Source organism: Elaeis guineensis, chromosome 3 (assembly GCF_000442705.2).
Source record: "Elaeis guineensis isolate ETL-2024a chromosome 3, EG11, whole genome shotgun sequence".
NCBI classification, from domain to species: Eukaryota; Viridiplantae; Streptophyta; class Magnoliopsida; order Arecales; family Arecaceae; genus Elaeis; species Elaeis guineensis.
In genome coordinates, this window is record NC_025995.2 from 125,344,576 (window position 1) to 125,362,463 (window position 17,888).

At 37.1% G+C, this 17,888-nt stretch overlaps 1 protein-coding gene across 1 annotated transcript; it reads right to left on the bottom strand.

Annotated features, from left to right (window-relative positions):
- Nucleotides 1-3,973: 3,973 nt before the first annotated feature.
- LOC105040288 (DDT domain-containing protein DDR4) lies at nucleotides 3,974-15,330 on the bottom strand. The gene is made up of 11 exons (XM_010916753.4): nucleotides 14,791-15,330; nucleotides 14,579-14,689; nucleotides 8,486-8,572; nucleotides 8,345-8,382; nucleotides 8,170-8,251; nucleotides 7,823-7,929; nucleotides 7,368-7,527; nucleotides 7,200-7,292; nucleotides 6,928-7,048; nucleotides 5,644-5,686; nucleotides 3,974-4,881 (listed from the first exon to the last, which is right to left on the bottom strand). Exons 1-11 carry the CDS (start codon nucleotides 14,950-14,952, stop codon nucleotides 4,290-4,292), a joined length of 1,596 nt encoding a protein of 531 aa, XP_010915055.1. The 5' UTR covers nucleotides 14,953-15,330; the 3' UTR covers nucleotides 3,974-4,289.
- Nucleotides 15,331-17,888: the final 2,558 nt, after the last annotated feature.

Here is a 17,888-nt window from a genome sequence, read left to right on the forward strand (position 1 = left end):
CGATTAGAGTATTTGCTCTGCTCCTGGTGACATACTTGTTATCAGGGATTATGCAGCTAGCCCATGGACAAACCATGGCACCCTTGCCAACCAGTGACAGCAAGGCGATCGATCAAGGGATAGCTTACATACTGATGCTTGCGGCCCTCATTGTTACATATCTGGTTCATTGACATGTTTTTCTCTTTGTTATTTAATTTTTAGCTGGGTCCTCTTGATTGAAGAGGAGCAGCTCCCTAAAATTTTTATTATTATCTTTGCCTCTCTTCCCATTTCCTGAGCAGTTCTAAGAGATATCGGGAAGCAAAAATGTGGCAATAAGCTTTCCTTTTGTTCATTCTAATAAATGATGAGTTTCTCTCCAAGCTCTTTCCGTATAGTTTTTTCGCATGTCTTTCTTCGTAACATTGCATGTTTGCTTTCCTTCTTGGAAAAATATATGGAATGAGCTGTGGATGGACTGGTTTTGCTACCCATGTACGGGAGAGAATCTCCGCTAGCACAGGCTGCTCAACCCTAGCCAACGTACGCTATTTGCAACCCGCTCCGCTGCCTTCTCCTGCGCATATATGAAAGCATGGCCGCCGAGGCCCAAATATCAATTATACCATGTGGTTCCCTGTGATTCAACGGTATACTCCGTGTCAATTTTATTATACCGCACGTGGTGCATAAAAAATTACTCCTTTCTCATTACTTATTGGCTGAACATCAAGATGACCTAATTAGTTGATGGCGCACGCTTTGTCCTGTACCTAACATACACAGCCGTTTTTTTCCCCGCACGACCACCCCGCCCCCCTCCCCCCCAAAAAAAAACCCAAAAGATACAAAGCTATTGGGCTGGTGAACTAGACCAAAAGGGGGGGGGGGCATCCCAATGCAGCTACCCTTTTCGGTGTGAGTCGTGACTATAAATTTCTAGATCCCGTAAGAGAATATTCGATTCGAAGATGAATTTTACGCAACAGACATCCTCCTCTCCACCATATAGGCAAATCTAATGAGTGAGTACGTCATCCCAGCACTACCGCATATGAGCAAATCCAACGGATGAGTATGTCACTCCAGCACTACCGCGAGACGGTGGATCAGATGTCTCTTCCAGACCCCGCATTCAAGTCGCTAGGAATAATCCGCTTCCGTTCATTATTATCCCAGCATTTAATCGAAGCTACAGCATCTACCGTAATTCAAATCCGGATCACTTAGTTGGAAGGCAAAGACTCGTTCCATTGGGCTACCACCGTGGTAGCCATTGCAAGGTTAAGATTTTGCTATGTTGGCATTCTAATGGATCCAAGTTTAGATTGTTTTGGTTTTCTTTGACTTAGCAATTTGGAGACTAAGGTGCAACTTACTTCATCTCATCAAATTCTCAATCTAATTCGATTTTAATGGAAGGAGTTTTATTTTATCCATAGAGGATACAATTAATAATAAAATTTATGTCGAATCTAATCTGGATGTATATAATTTTTTATAATATATATATATATATATATATATATATATATATATATATATATATATATATATATATAAAGGCAGGGGTAATGTTGTTTATCTGTGATGTCAGATTGGCGTGTGCAGACCAATACTTAAGCTAAAGTATAGAAAACCAAAGGCAATGCCAAAGTAGTTTACCAAAATAGGGTTTTTTCAGACCATCATCCAATCTGGACACCCTCGCTGAAACCTCGAAGAATGAGCCTAGTTCGTCCGCCACCGTCTCGTCCGTTGTCCTCACCGTCGCGAAACTAGGCTTAAGTAGATGGATCCTTTGGCTGGAGAAAGACGGTGCCTGGGCTAGAGACCTCCGGCTTCTTCTCCAAGATCTCGTTGCCCTCTAGGCTGTGCTCCAAGTCCTCCAGGGTCCTCTTGTGATCGGAAAGAGCGTTCAGGATCTTGCTAGGCTTCGGTGGCTCCGTCGGAGCTTCTGAGGCTTGTTATTCTTTTTCCGGTGTTTCGGTTCCTTTTTTTTTTTCAGGACCTTTTCTTCTGCAGCGGTGCGGCTTCTGGTCTTGAAACCGCGCCTCTTTCTATTCTTCTACTTCTGCCATTGGTGAGATCTCTGGTGCCGGCGCTGCTACTGCCGCAGCTTCCGCACGTTGGTTAAATGGACACCATTTTGACTATAACCACGCTCCTTTGTGCACCTCCTATAAACCATCTCCCCAAATCTATTCCGATTCTGTCCCCAGCTTAAGAATCTGCTCACATTCTGAATTCTTCATATTTTTTTCTTCTTATTTCTCTGATGGAATCCTTGCCAGCCGCACCATTTTATTTCTCCCATAAAACCAATAAGAAATTTCATTCCCGTTACGAACCTGCCAGTCTGTGACCTTGTTCATCTGTGGATTTTTGGCTCCCTTTCTGTTCGCAATATCGTCAAAACTTTAATACTGTACCCTAGCATTAAATTCGTGCAAGCTAAGAGATAGCAAAAAAAAAAGGAAAAAAATAAATAGTTTTTTTGGTTAAGGAAAAAATAAATAGTTCAAATTTCAAATATGGTGATCTGATTTTCTCTTTCTGCCCCTTACCTCATGCACCTCCCCTAACTATATTTATATATATATAAAATCCTGTTCCACCATTCAACGCAAAAAAAATTTTTTCACTACAACCGTTTCATTCCACCTGAAGATCAGGAAAGACCGTGCAGAGAAATAAAAAATGGGAAAGGGCATGCGCAAATCTCCCTACCTCTCGCTTCCCAAACAGAAGGAATCCGCTTAACAGCCTCCTCTACTCCCAGCCACACGGAACTGCAGCCCCCTCTACGATGTCAACACCACCAGCTGCGTGTACGGTGCCGCGTCGGAGTGGTCGCCGCGGTTGACGGAACCCATCCGGCCGTCGGAGCGGTTCTTCGCGAAGCCGGGCTCGTCCGGCTCCTTCATCGAGGAGGCCCGGCTGAGCACGGGGTCTCTGTCTCCGCAGTGCGAGGGGCAGGCGGTGGTGATCCTATCGAGGGACCCGGACTCCGACTTCCGGCGGTCGATGCTGGAGATGGTGCAGACGCGCCACGTGGACCCGGAGGAGCCGCTGGATTGAAAGTTCATGAAGGAGTTGCTCTACTGTTTCCTGCAACTCAACGACCGCGGCGTCCACAAGCACATCGTCCGGGCCTTCATTGATCTCGCCGCCACCCGTTTCCGGCGCAGGCTGTCAAGGCTGCGATGCCGTAAATTCTTTTTCTTTTTTTTATTTTTTAATTTCCGGTGGTAAGGTTGATGCGGATCATTTTAAAATTTGGAAAGAATGAATGAAAATAAGGGATTGTATCTCGTCCAAAAAAAAAAAAAAAAGGAAAATGAGGGATTTCTTATCCATCTTAGCCCACCATTTTGCATCCTGATACAAAATAGGATGAAAAATATAAAGGATCGATCTCTACGCTGACAGGATTAACCATCGTTAATATGTTGCCAAAGGCCCAACACTTCTTCTATTTTTCTATACATATTCATTATTTTTTAGTTAACGGTTTGTACAAATTAATTAACTATTTAAATTAAATAAAAATCAGTAGTTATTTATATAATTAATATAGATAATAAATCAATTCATATGTAGTTTATTTATAAAATTATATTTAGTTAAATTATATAAAATTAAATGATTATAAGTTATTAAGATTATAAATTTATATATTATTTTATTTTTTAATATAAATAAATATTATAAATTAGTGACAATAATATTTTTTATCAAAAAATAATTTAATAAAAATATCATTCTTCCCCCTTTTAATTTCTCTTATACCAAACAATCCTATTCTTTTATATGTGACCAACAAAAGAATGGATGGAAAATTCATCCATCCTCTCCCCCATTCATATTTCCTCTCGTATCCATCTTTTCTCCCATCCATCCTTCTCATCAACCACACAAAAAGATGAATAGATGGAATCCCGATCTTTTTCCTTATGCCATCAAATATTCCCAGTAGGCATGCACAACATTTTTCAACAAATAAGACGTGCATGCAACAAAAAGATCAATGGTTTTCAGCGAAGCAAGAAAACTGCATGCAGTTACTGCAGTACATAACTATCAGGTAAGAAACATTTCAGCTTAGGATATCAAAATACAAGTCAAAGTCTTCAAGAATAACGATATTCCATGAAATGGAAGCTCCTTTCTAGAGCATTGACGTCAACAACTATAGGCTTCCTTGTTATGACAAAACACAAAGGAAGCGCTTTGCTCTTTAGTCCGTAAAAGTATTTTATGAGGATATCAATCAGCAAGTCCACCGATGGCACTTTTTTGAAGTGCTATGCATGATCAGTTTCACCATTGCCCACTTGGGATTCATCACCAGAAGAAACAAGCTCCTTATTGGTAGCTGAGATATCTTCCGCCTGTTTCTCATCTTCAGACCCTGAAAGAATATGAACGGCATAGTCCGCATTACGAGTTGGTCTTTGCTTCAGCCTTTTATTCATCTGCACATTGCCTGTCGTTTCTCTATGGAATGTGCCAAGATTCCCATCAATTACCGCAGTTCTCCTACTGTGGCGCACCCCAATAACTACTTTAGGCTTAGCTTCTTTTTTATTCTGATCAGGTCCCCGTCGTTTCTTCCTTGCAATAGCAGTATTTTCCCTGTCGGAGTCAGCCAGATGGAAATTATTATCATTGCTGCCACCGTTCCCAGCGTGGTTATTACCTTTCTGATCATAGTCATCGTCCTCAGCATCATCACCACCACTCCCACCTCGATACTTATCATCATCACCAGTCTGAGAATCTGAGGTACTGTTCTCTTGATCTGCATGCACAGCGCCATCCAGCATGCCATTCTGACCAGATACATGCTCTTCGACCTTGCTCCTGTCTCTGCACAATTTATTTGGGTTTGATTTCCTGAATCACAATTCATGCAAATTAGTTAAAAACTTTGGCATAGTCTTGGAAAGAAACCACCTGATCAACCATGAATCCTATGACCATTCCATTTTAGGACAGCATAAATATGGTATTCATGTTTTCATGCCGACATAACAGATAAGAAATACTTCCTATATTTCCCTTAGCAAATACTTAGTAGCGAGGTGAATTTTGAATCTTTTACAGGCCACTTCTTGAAATTATATAGTGCCATCACATCCTAAAGTTTTCACTTCTCATATGTCTTCATATCTTGTAATGATGAAGGTGCCATTACATGACAAAATGTTCAAATCACTAAGACCATATATTAAGAGATGAAGGTGGAATATGTTTGGCCATCGACATGCTTGTTAGATGTGCACCATAGAATGCTTGTGCTCGTCATATCTAAAAAACAGAAAGCAAAAAGACAAATGTTTGGATCTCTCAATATATTCTAAATCCTAGAAGCATTCATCTTGCAAAAGACTTGCAGCAATCGTACATCCAGTACTAGACAGAAGACGAAAATTGTGCAGAGAAAATGCATCAAAAAAGCACACATGTAACTGATGTTCCAACCACCTTTTTCCCGGAAACATGTTTTTTTTTTTTTCTAAGAGTTTGCTGGATAGTTCCAATTCTGAACCGCCCCATCCTGGAGCATAATAACATCAAAATTGTAATGAAATAAAGAACACAAGAAGCATTCAAAAACCTAAAAGCTAAATATTAGAGGTAGCATATCAAACTTACTTCGATATCTGTATAGCCTCGTCAATGGAACGATCATACTCATCTGCACATAAAACCCAGAATTTAAAAGGGAATCAATACGAGAAACAAAATTAAAATTAGAAAACCCAGAGGCATCAGAAGGCACTTGATAACTTTCACTCATCCAGCACATTAATAAAGAATTTTGCAATATGAAAACATTGCCATCAGAAAACATGCCGAGCAATAAAATAGCCATTAAACCTGAGTGCAAAAAAAAAAAAAATCAACAACGTTGATGATTGTAAAAAGTGAAGGTCACAGCCTTAGCAAACATGAATGTAGCAGAACTGCTAGTTTCAAGAGTCTGGCATGCACAATTTAAGGCTTTTCAATTGGAACTAGCAAGCAAGAAATAAAATCTGTCATTGAGACTAAAAGTGAAAAATTTGTAAGTTTATATTGCTTCTGATGGTTGTTGCCATACTGATAGAAAGAATCAACTTAAACAACAAAAGTGATAAATTCCAAAATGAAAGATGGGAAAAAGAAACAAAATGAAACCATAGTAAATGTACATCTATAGCCTTCCCAATCGGCATACCAAGCCAATGTAGAGTGTTAGCTCAGAAAAGTATAAATAAATAAAAAAAGAATAAGTAATCATTTAAATTTTTTAAAAAAACACATCAGGTAAATATTCATGTATTGTTTACCGAAATTCTATATCATAATAACTACCTTCTATGATTTTTACCCTATTTTACTTTTATATGTAAGACATCACAGTGTGCAATGAATTGGTTATATGAAGCATGTTACAGATTCTGGCTAGGTTCCTTCATAAAACCTGTCCTATAGATACGGCGAGATAAAATGCTTCATCTAAATCAGACAAACAAGTCTCCCTCAAACGAGAAATTATTGGTTAGAACAGTTCTATCATGTATACCATGGACCATCCAATAAGAAGCCATCACATCATCCAAAAAAGCAAACATTTTTCCACTCAAAACAGCAAAAGTTGCCAGCTGGCCAATCATAGTTAATAGTAAAACTTTTCTTATTCAAAATTTTCAATCAAACTTGGATAACAGTGCGCCTTTTTCCAATAATAAATGATGTGGTGGCTTCTTATTAGATGGTCCAAGATATACGTGCTAGAACTTTTCTAACCAGTAATTTCTCCCCTCAAATAGCGAACATATGTAAGCTACTACATCCAAAATTGGCAAGAAATCATAATGGAGAATGGAAAGGTCTAGCAGGACAATTCAGACCAAGGTTGATCCTTCACATACAAGTTAGATGATTGAGTCTTACCAAAAGTGTAGCTCACAGGCCTATGCTCACGGCGGGAACGTTTGCGAGTTCGGTTAGAATGTAGAAAATTATCTAACAACATAGCTTGCCTTTGTTGTCTTTTTAATGCCCTTTGTTTCTTCTGTAAACGATAATAGATGAACTGAATTTAGAACATGCTGTCACAAAATTTGACAGTGACCAAGGGAATAGTAGCAGAAGATCAATTATAGCCATAAAATTGTTATAGTCCAATTCAAAAAGCTAAGAAAACAGAAGATTGTAGTCTTTACCTTTTGGAGTTCCTCAAGAGGAGGAATGATTTCAGTTTTAATTGTCTCTCCAACTGCAGCTTCAGATGTAACTTTGCTTGATGATAGATTCTCCTGAAAAATCCGCAAGGGAAAAATGTGACAATCAAGATCTTAAACATACATAAACAACATCAATGTGGATCTTACTGATAGTTCCCGAAATTCCTCAAGATTTGTTGCCAGTGTTTCCCACCCAGAATCAATTGTTGGTTGTGTTAAACGGCCCTTTGCCTTCCACTTCTGTTTGAAATTAACTTTAACAACTTCTCTATACAACCTATGACCAATAATTGGATCTCCATCATACCTTACATTGAAAAAGAAGCGATCAGCATGAAAGAACACGTGCAGTTCTTTGATAGTAACACATCTGCATGGTATGGAGTATAACCCAGAATAGTTGAGGATCTGCAATTGGTTTCCAGAACAACAACTACCTTTTCTAAAATACGATTAATAACAAGCCTTCATTATCAGCATGATATTATAAACATTACAATTCAAAAAGCATGATGTATGATGTTTTTATAACTGTAAATTCCACATCATAAGCATAGTAGAGAGAAATGAGTTAAAAAATAAATTACTGCCCCTAAAATTACCAATAAGTAACTCCATCATCACCGCCACATATCTTTTCTTTACGGAAAGCAGTAATTTTTGTTCCAGCTTTCAGTTCATTGGTGATGTATCTCAATATATCATCTTGCTGCAAGGTACATGCACAAATTTGTCAAAAGCTTGTAGAAGGTAGCAGCAAGGTACATATCTGAACAAAAAATTGATGCAAGTAAGATAGCTTAAAACGCTAATTTTTGATAAGGCATTTGATCGAGACCACCCATAACCTATAAGCGCAATAGGTGACCCGGAATAGCGACCAGGAAGAATATATATCGCAGCATAATTCAAAATATGAAATACAAAAAGTCAAAGGAATGTTTAATACATCTGCACGAACTTCACAGAGTGCTTTCAGGATCAGCAAACGAATTGTTGGATCAAGTTCCTTATATGTTGTTATCTCCTCCCTGCACTAATAGGATAGTGTTCACATAATTGCAAGCCTTCATAACATTGAATAAAAGAATATTCACATGGTTGGAGAAATCATCTATGGCTACCCATGATTAACTTTGAGTGGATTCTCTCCTTCAGCAACCTGCTCGAGCACAAAGAAATATGAACAAGCAGTCTCCTAGTTCCCACAGTAAGATAAAGATAGTAAACAGATAAGTAGGATCAAACATGAAGCTTTAACCTACCCATGGCCACCACAGAGCAAGTTTTTTGCAAACTGTTATGACCCATGCATCAGATTCTCTCAGATTTTTGTTTACAGGCGGTATCCCCTGGAACACACATACACAATCTCAATCATACTACATAGAAGTCATGCCTATGAGCTTGTGTGCCTAGTCAAGAAGCCGCATGATTATTTTATCTGAAAATACATACAAAAGTATAATCAGCAAGCAAAGCAGCCAAATAGCAGCCAAATGAATTGGATCCACATATAATTTAGGGGTGAAAGTGCAGCGGGTAATGTCTGTCTGGATCCATTCTCATATCCGAATTTATCCAGATACAGATACAAATTTGAATGTCCAACTAATATCTATATCTATATCCATAAGAGAGAAATGGATATGGATATCGATAGACAAGTATTTGATCCATATCTACATACCTAGTTCTGCTTCTAAGCACATTTAATCTTATATATCACTCATGAATTGTTAAGAGAGATAAGTGACTATTAACATGGTATTTACTTAATTTACCTTTCACATGGTAATATCTTTGATTTGGTAGTCATAAAGTTCAATTGTTTGACTTATATCTGTATTTATATCCATACTTCCAATATCTGACTTACATCCATATGCGTTTAAATAAATATGGATATGAATTTTTGCATCCAATTAATATCCGTATATGCATCCGCATCAACCAAACAAAACTGGATAATGACAAGGATATATTGATAACCTACCTGTATCCTATATTTTTTCAGCCCTATGTCTTTTGTTTTGCATTATTTTATTCTACTAATTCCAAAGGCCATTTGTGTTAACCAAGAAGATTTTGTGTTCTAACAATCAACCATAACATAATTGAAATGCATATAAGTAAAATCCAAGCGGTGCTAATAAGTTCATCTGTCTAGAAGAAGGCCATATATGAAATGGAGAAGATGAAACAATAAAACAGGAGAACCATTACAGTTGCCACAAGGCACTGCATAAGTTGTACCAGATCAAGGATTTTAAAGATCCAATTTTGGCAAGTGTTTGAACATTAAAAATGCCAAGTCCTTGACATCACAACATCAACAGCGAGTAGTCAAATTTTGAAAACACCAAGTCCTCAAATCACAAAATTTACTTTGGCAGTTTGTCCAATGCATACAACAAGATGACTCAGCTTATTCATGAAGAAGATTCATGCCCTAAGTTGCATTTGCTGCCGGAAGCACATTTTAGTTTCAGCCAGCCATCAGGAAGACCCCAAAGAAAAAGTCTCAGTGTCAATTTCATCAGCTTGGCTCGACATATAATCATTTCATCTTACTTTTATAAAACACATGAAAATTTCTTATTCCTCATATGAACGTACCAACAAGGCAACAAACACAAAGCATATAAGAGATAGGCAGTGCCGCCTGACCAGCAATATAGAGAACCTCTTGTTAAATTGTCAACTTCAGGACATTGCCATTTTATGCATGCATGATAATTTATATACTTATCAATGATATAAAAACTGTAATTTCATGAAAGTAATGTCTTGATTGTCCCAAAAGCATTGGCATCAGTGATACAAGATACTGATATTTTATCATGGCACAATAATCATGGCATATCCCTAGTCCCTAAATTGCCATCCCCATGATTATTATGCATTTAACCATAATGGTTAGGACAATATTGCTTTCATAATAGGAGTGATTCCAGCACTGAGATACATTTACCATCCTTCAAATGCACAAATTACCAAAGAGAGAAAGCGAACGAAAAACCGAGGATGGGGAACATGAGCGCATGACATTCAAGCATTGAGTTACGATAGAAAAAGACTATAATACTGAGGGATGAGTTTTTGAGTTACATAACAATTATCAAAACCATGTCCACAACCAGCAACCATCATTTCACATGTATCTTATATCAGATTCCTCCTTTGCAATTGATACAAAAACTGCAGATACATGTTCAAAGGTACGCCATACCATACCGAACTAGACGGTATGGAGCATTACCGTATTGTTAGCGGTTTGGTACTGGTACATAGTACAAGGGACATACCAATGCTCAATATGCTGAATCTGCCCCCATACCGAGCATATAAACACAATGATAAGGTGGCACCAATGTGGGGCCCAATACTAAGACTACGTACCTTGGTTCAAACAAAGCAAGCTCTTTACCTTTCTTCACAAGTATGGCATGGTTTTCTTCACTTGCCCTCATGTTTTCTAATTATTGAGTACAGATCCAAGCACATCACTTGAAGCTGAAGCATCACATTGGTTCTCCAAAAAGTATTACCCATAGATTTTAATAGCCTCAACATTCTAATTCTACACCACAAATTCATTCTTGTTGCTGGTATTTTCATTTCAAAAAGCATATTAAAAAAAAATGCTTATCACATCCAAGAGACAAGTAAAACATGAAAGAGGCAACCCTGAAATCAAACAACACCTGTACACTGTAGTCATGATTTTGTAACCTTTCAATTAGAGTATGTGGATTTTACTCATTTGGATCATTGTTAGGTCTTTGTAGTGGTAATCCTTTAATCTTTTAATGGATGAATCATGGAATGCCCTGATGGGTCAATGAATTGTTGAATCTATCCTTATTGATCTCCAATCATTGCCATATCATTTGATATCAAGCATTGACTATATGGAAAATTGCATGGAATGACACAATTAGATCAGGGCTAAAGTTACAGTTGCATTTCAAAGATACACTGATCACATGGTAAATTAAAATCCTCATCATTGAGGCATAATGCACCCACTAAAGAATTGATTGTCAACCTTAAAAAATATGAGCATGCAAACAACTTGCCATCTAATGCAAGGTCATGGCAATTGCATGGCATGTTCTTGCTTCATCTGTGGTTCACTATGTAATTCTAACATGAGTTCCAACATGCACTGTGTGCCTAGAGAGTAGGTGCATCTTGAGGACGACCTTTACTTTATTGAACTCTTGAGAAATCAAATGCATATTAGGATCCACACAAGGAAATGAAGGGACTTGGAAGTAAGTCTGAACAGCCCAGTGTGATGAATTGAAAGACATTTCCTCTTTGCTCTCATGCTAAACAGACACGGGTACAACTTCAAACCTAGCTGATTCTCCCAGCGCATCTCTCTTCATCTAAAATATATTCAAGTTACAGCCAAAACAGATTATCCCAAAGGAAAAACTCATAAGATCTATAAAACTACAATTTCTCTTTTTTTTTTTTGTACACCTTGTAGATGACATCCAAAATATATCATCCTTGCCATAAAATCTGTGCCTTACAAAAGAATAAGTGCATACCTTGAATACCACTAAAACCTATACCTGCAGAACTAATAAAAAATGAACAATAACACTAGATATAAAAAGTTTTTTAGATTCCATATTCAGGAAGACAAACCATTTTGTTGATGTGCACATAATAGTTTATTGAAATATCTAGACATGTAGAAATATGTTAATATGACCAGAGAGATTCTGAAATTAAAATCATTTGGCTTCAACTTTGTCCTCTCATGTTTCCTATATTCTACCAGGAGTCTAGTCTGTTCTATGTATGCAAGTCCTCAGCTCATCAATTATGGAATGAAGGTTGGCCTCTGTATAACTTGCAACTCACCAATTCCTTTCAAATTTGCCCTGACATTAGTGAGATATCAAAGAAGTTGAGTAAAAAGGAATAAAAATGTGCATTCTTTAACTTGTAGCCTAAAGAAGAGTATTTCTGAACAATGCCCCTTCATGCAAGGCTCATATTCTGCAGTTCAACCCAAAGAGATTTTGCACCCTATTGGACCTTCAGCAACAGCATGGAAGGAAAAGCATTAACAGACTGCACTTTCAGAAAATTTGGTATATCATGAAGAAGCCCACCTGAACAAGTATAAAATATTTTGGAAGACAAATTTGACACACCATATCTTATTTTGCCTACCAATAAATTAGCATTATACTTTTATGCAAAAATAAAGCAGAACTTCAGTCTTCAAGTTGACCACTTCCTAGTATGTGAGAATGTGTTCAGAAGTTTTAACGTGAAATATATGTGAGAATTTGAAGTGCAGAGGCACAAAAAAGTAAATGATGTTCCATATTGCAAAAGGTATTAAAGATGCAGGCACATATAGAGCAATTGGAAAGGAATAATTTCTATCTTTCTTTTTTTTTTTGGGTGTTGGTGTGGGAGGGGGAGGAAGGAGATGGGTGGGCAGTTGGGTTGGGGGAGGTTTCTTCAAATTCCCAAACTATGCCATTAAATATGGATGATTCATGAGCACATAAGGCATATCATGACAACTAAGAAGGATAGGCATATATTAAAGAATAAAAAAGAGGAAATGGGGGAAAAGCACTGGTAAAAGTAAAAGAGATAACAGAAAGTGAAGAGCATCAATCTCTTGTCAACAAGAGAAAAGACAAACATAGAACTATGTGAGGAAGACAGATGGAAGGCAGGGAGTAACTTTAGTGGTGAAATGGATTTTTACGAAATGGACATGGTACCATATCAATATATCGGATTTAAATATTGAAGCAGATACCGAAAGATACAAATGCTTTAAATAATTAAAAAAAGGAAGAACTCAGCTCCTAGAGTATGAGAAGCAAAGGGTCCATCATTTTTATCCGCTACACCTTTATGCAAAGAGTCAATGTGGTATAGATGTACAAGCAAGAAGGCATGCACTAGAATCAGCATGCATCTTACATTACAGGAATTAGTTTTGTAGAAATTACATAAAAACTCTCCGTACGCAATTTGTGCAAATATATGATGGCCATAAATGGAGCCTGGTTTAAAGTGTTGTATAGAGGTATTTATGCAATAATTAGAATGCAGTAGTTAATCTATTAAATTAGCAAAGCTTGTACATAAAATCATCTCCCCCTAAATTAAGTTATCTATATTATATATCTAAAGAGAAACAAAAAGCATAGTTGCCAACCACACTTAGTTTTTTTTCAAAATAAAAAATGGGGGCCCCCTCCAGGACCACTGTTTCTAATGAAATAGGGGAATCAAAGTGAGGAGCCCTTCCTCTATGCCCCTCCATGGCCCTCTCTCTCTCTCTCTGCGCGCCAACAACCCCCCCCCCCCCCCCCCCCCGGCCCTCCTCCAATTCTATTGCATTGGTACAAGCCCAGCAAGGAATGATACAGTGCCATATTGTCAAGCAACTGCTACAGGCCCAATACCGGCATAAGATCCTTGATTAGTACATTAAAAAATAACAAAACATAAATTACATGATCATATTGATGAGCAGGGAAGAATAAGGACAGGTGTGGGTCTTCATGTTTCAAAAATTTAGCCTATGAAACAAATAGCACTCAATTTGATGTGCTAAAAAGGAAGTCATCTCCCCTGAATACATCCACATGCATTAGCTATTATAAGATCAAAAAGAGTTTGGCGTCTACATATAATAACAGCTGCATTCTTATGTCAAAATAAGCTCAAATCTAGTCATCACAAATGGTCATGCAATGAAAATGTATACAGAAATCTACATGTATAGAAAATTATAAAGACACTGGTGGTGAGACAAATCAGATATGCCGACTCAAGCAATATGTAGTTTGTGTTGCTTTATGCTTTTTCTTGGAAACAACTCTTTCCCTTTGGGTACAGGCTTGGAAACAACTCTATAGAGCATTTTATTTGAGCCATGAACAATTAAGATGACTGATACATGGGAGATATTTTACTATTTCAGTCCTAAGTATCGATTAAAGAAAACTAATACAGGGGAAACCATACCATGTCTATGATTATCCCGATTAACAAATAAACAAGTTGTAAAATCCAGACTAGAATGCCGTGGATTGTGTAGTTACAGATCATTCTCGCCTCGAAGGACATGAACATTGTCCAGACGTTTATCTTTCTAAATTAGTTCCAGACTTGTTTTGGATCTAGCGAACACTGAACGTGTTCCAATCATTAACATGCATTATAGAACAGCGAGAGATTCATATTCACAGGCAAATATAAAACAAAAAACACATTAAACAAATAATCCAGCATATCAAAAAAAATCCCATGGAATGGAATCCAGGTTCTCGAGAAAGTAAATAAACAGGCATTTAAACCTTCAGGAGGGCAATGTGAATCCGAGCCAAAACATCGTTCGGTGAGATCAGAGCTGTTTCGATCTCTTCTGCTGATATCTTTAGATCGCTCTGGATGAGCGGCTCGAAAACCTACATTCACATCCAAACATCACGCTGTTAAACAAGGAGGAAAAACAAAAAATCATCGAGAAAAAAAGCAAGAAAGAAAAAAGGAGAGATGTGAATCTTGCGTGCAGGAAATTAAGAACGGAGGCCAGCTCCCAACGCTGCCGGAGCCTTGCAAGCTGCGAGGCGGAGGCCGAAGGATCTGAGTCCGAACAGTCGAGGACCACCACCTCCGGTTCCGAGATCGTGCGGCCCGCGGCCCTCCCCCTCCCGCGCTTCTCGGCCATTTCAAATGGAAAAGAGCGGGAAAATCGCTGGGCGGAACGGCCTCGAGAAGCGGAAGGGATCGGAGGCGACAGGCACGGGACGAATAAGGGAGAGACGATGGTGGAGGGCTTCGACGAGAGTTTTTGTGGAGATGGAGACGGGAGACAGAGAGATAGAGGGAGATGGAGCGAGGGAGAGAGGAAGGTGGAGGAGTGAGAGAAAAATTGGGAGGGCACTCCCGCCGCAAGCTTGCCTAAGTTGCCTTTCCTCGTTTTAATTTTTACTGCAATTATTTCTATGGGCTCGATCGCTGGGAAATGGGAATCTCTTCCCTACCCACTTGGGTTGGAGAGAACCTCTTTTCAACGATGACCGCTCGTAATTGATGCGAATTGGACAGGTCTATTGTTCCGTTGCTCGAATGCTGCGGTGTCTCCATCTAATTACCATTTATCTTGCGAATCATGAATGGCTGTGAGTCCAGGTAGGACTGTAGAAAAGGATCTAAATCCTGTGCCGTGACTTCGCTCGCGGTCGCGGGCACCGCCTCGAGAGATCGATAATGATATAAATAAATAAAAATCAGAATCAATTTTGATATTTTTTAGACGCAGGACTAAATAAAAAAATAAAATTTTTCTATTAAAAATTAATATATTTTAAATATTAATTATTATTAAAAAAATTAATCAACGTGTAATAATTTTTATAGATATATTCGTTAAACAATGTATAAAATTCATCATTAACTTATTTAATTATTTTTCTTGTTATAATATTATAGAAAGTCATCCTTGCACCCTATTGAAATATCAATACAAGGTCTAGATCTGGGGACTGGGGCGGTCGCTCAGTTTGACCTGCCCCATGGCCGGCTCTGATAAAAATATTAATATTTGGTTCTTTATTTATTGATGAGGAGATTTCTTTCCATCCGATAGATGTGTGATTGGAATGCGGCGAGGCGGTAAGGCTTAAACACTTCTCGGTGATTTTTAAAAAAAAATAAAATAAAGGCTAAAAGCACCATTGATAATATACCACTAGAATCTGAGTACAACAAGGGCTAAAAGCACCATTGATAATATGCCACTAGAATCTGAGTACAATAAATCATAAAATCGGAGGCACCACAGCAGAAAACTCCTAAATTACTAAGTTGGTATGGTTCACAAACTATCCAATCTGTAATATTGTTTACCTCCTCAAAATATATATTGCCTTAAAATATTTCACTATGGAGATCGGGTGCTCCAAATCTTCCAAGTTAGGATGGATGTCATGATGACTGGCTAAAGATCTAAAGATCCAACTAATAATTATTTTAGAATATTCTTCTCTAAGATTAAAAGCAGGATTTAAATAACAACCGCTAAATCTTCTTGAGCTCTTCTAAGCTCTGTGAGTGGTGTTGAATAATTATAAAGATGATAATCTTCTTCTGTAACAACTATTGATCACTAGTTTTGAATGACAAATTTAGCACTGTCATGTATAATCTTATTCAAAATACTATCATCAAAATTTATCTTGAAGGAACAAAAAGTAAAGACTCCCAAGTGAATCACTCTAAAAGACACAAGGTAGGAGAGGCCCATTTTTTTTTTCAACTAACAAAGACTACGTAGCAGCATTAGTTTGGATGAATTTGTTGGCATGAGACCGAGCATTCATGATTGTAGTAAGAGAACCTTGATCCACATCTTCAAATATGCGTGTGCGTCTAGATATTTTATATAACAAGTAGAGATCACCCTACTGCTTCCACTCTAGAGACTCTTTCTGGAGAAACTTGAACAGAACATTCGGGGAATGCAGTGGGACAATTGCGAATCTGAGGCCCCATGCAATCCGCCAGGCCTTATGGGCTCTCACATGATGGGTAACAAGATGAGCTCTCTTAATTTTGGGACAAAAACACAATTTCAAGGAAGAAAAAAGGGATAAAACTTGCAATATGGAAGGAGGCGTGCCAGGAAGAAATGTGGCGACTTGCTTTGCTATCAAATCATCACATACGCGATGATAGTTAAGAGCTCTAGAAACTATTTTTGTACTGCAGCACTGCTCTTTCCTGATTACAGTATCCCAATCTATCTTAATAGGATCAGCATGTCCAATATTCAACAGAGTTGCACTTTTGATGAATCGCTGCAACTTTTTGAATCAAAATTATTTATTTAAAATTTATATTAAAAAAATAATTTTTTATACATCGTATGCGATATAAAAAAAATATACCGTTCTATTTGATTGGACCATATAGTCATCATTTTCTGATATACATTTAATGTCTGCAGGTTCATTTTTTTATTTAAAATTTTAAATAATAAAAATATTTTTTTTTTAAAAAAAATTATGACATCCAGTTATTATATTATGACATCTTGCAGTCAAATTATAACTTTCTATTCATAATTTGATCATATAATATCATAAAAAAAATATATATATTTTTATCATTAAAAATTTATAAAATTTTTAAATGATAAAAATATTCTTTCTTCTTTATAATTTTTAAAAAAATTATAATTTTTATATATAAAAATTATAAATTAATCGTAGGATATCGATAACAAGATGTTATAATTTTTTCAAAAAAAAATATTTTTTATATTTAAAAATTTAAATAAAAAAATAGAATTGTAAATATTAAATGCGTGTTAAAAAATGTTATCTACGTGCTCTAATGTGATTGAGTGGTGCGCTCTACATCAATTACATACATAATTTTTTTTTATTATAAATAATATTTTTTTTTCGATGATCTATTGTTAAGGTCGTTGATTATCTATAATATATTTAATTTTTTAAATTTATGCATCTACCTACTTTACGTATGCATCTATGTATACAAAATACATTGATTCACCCGGGTGTAACGGCATGATTGCCGGGTGAAATATGGGTAAGATTATTTTGAATAAAATTATATTAAATAATGCATTATGTTAGA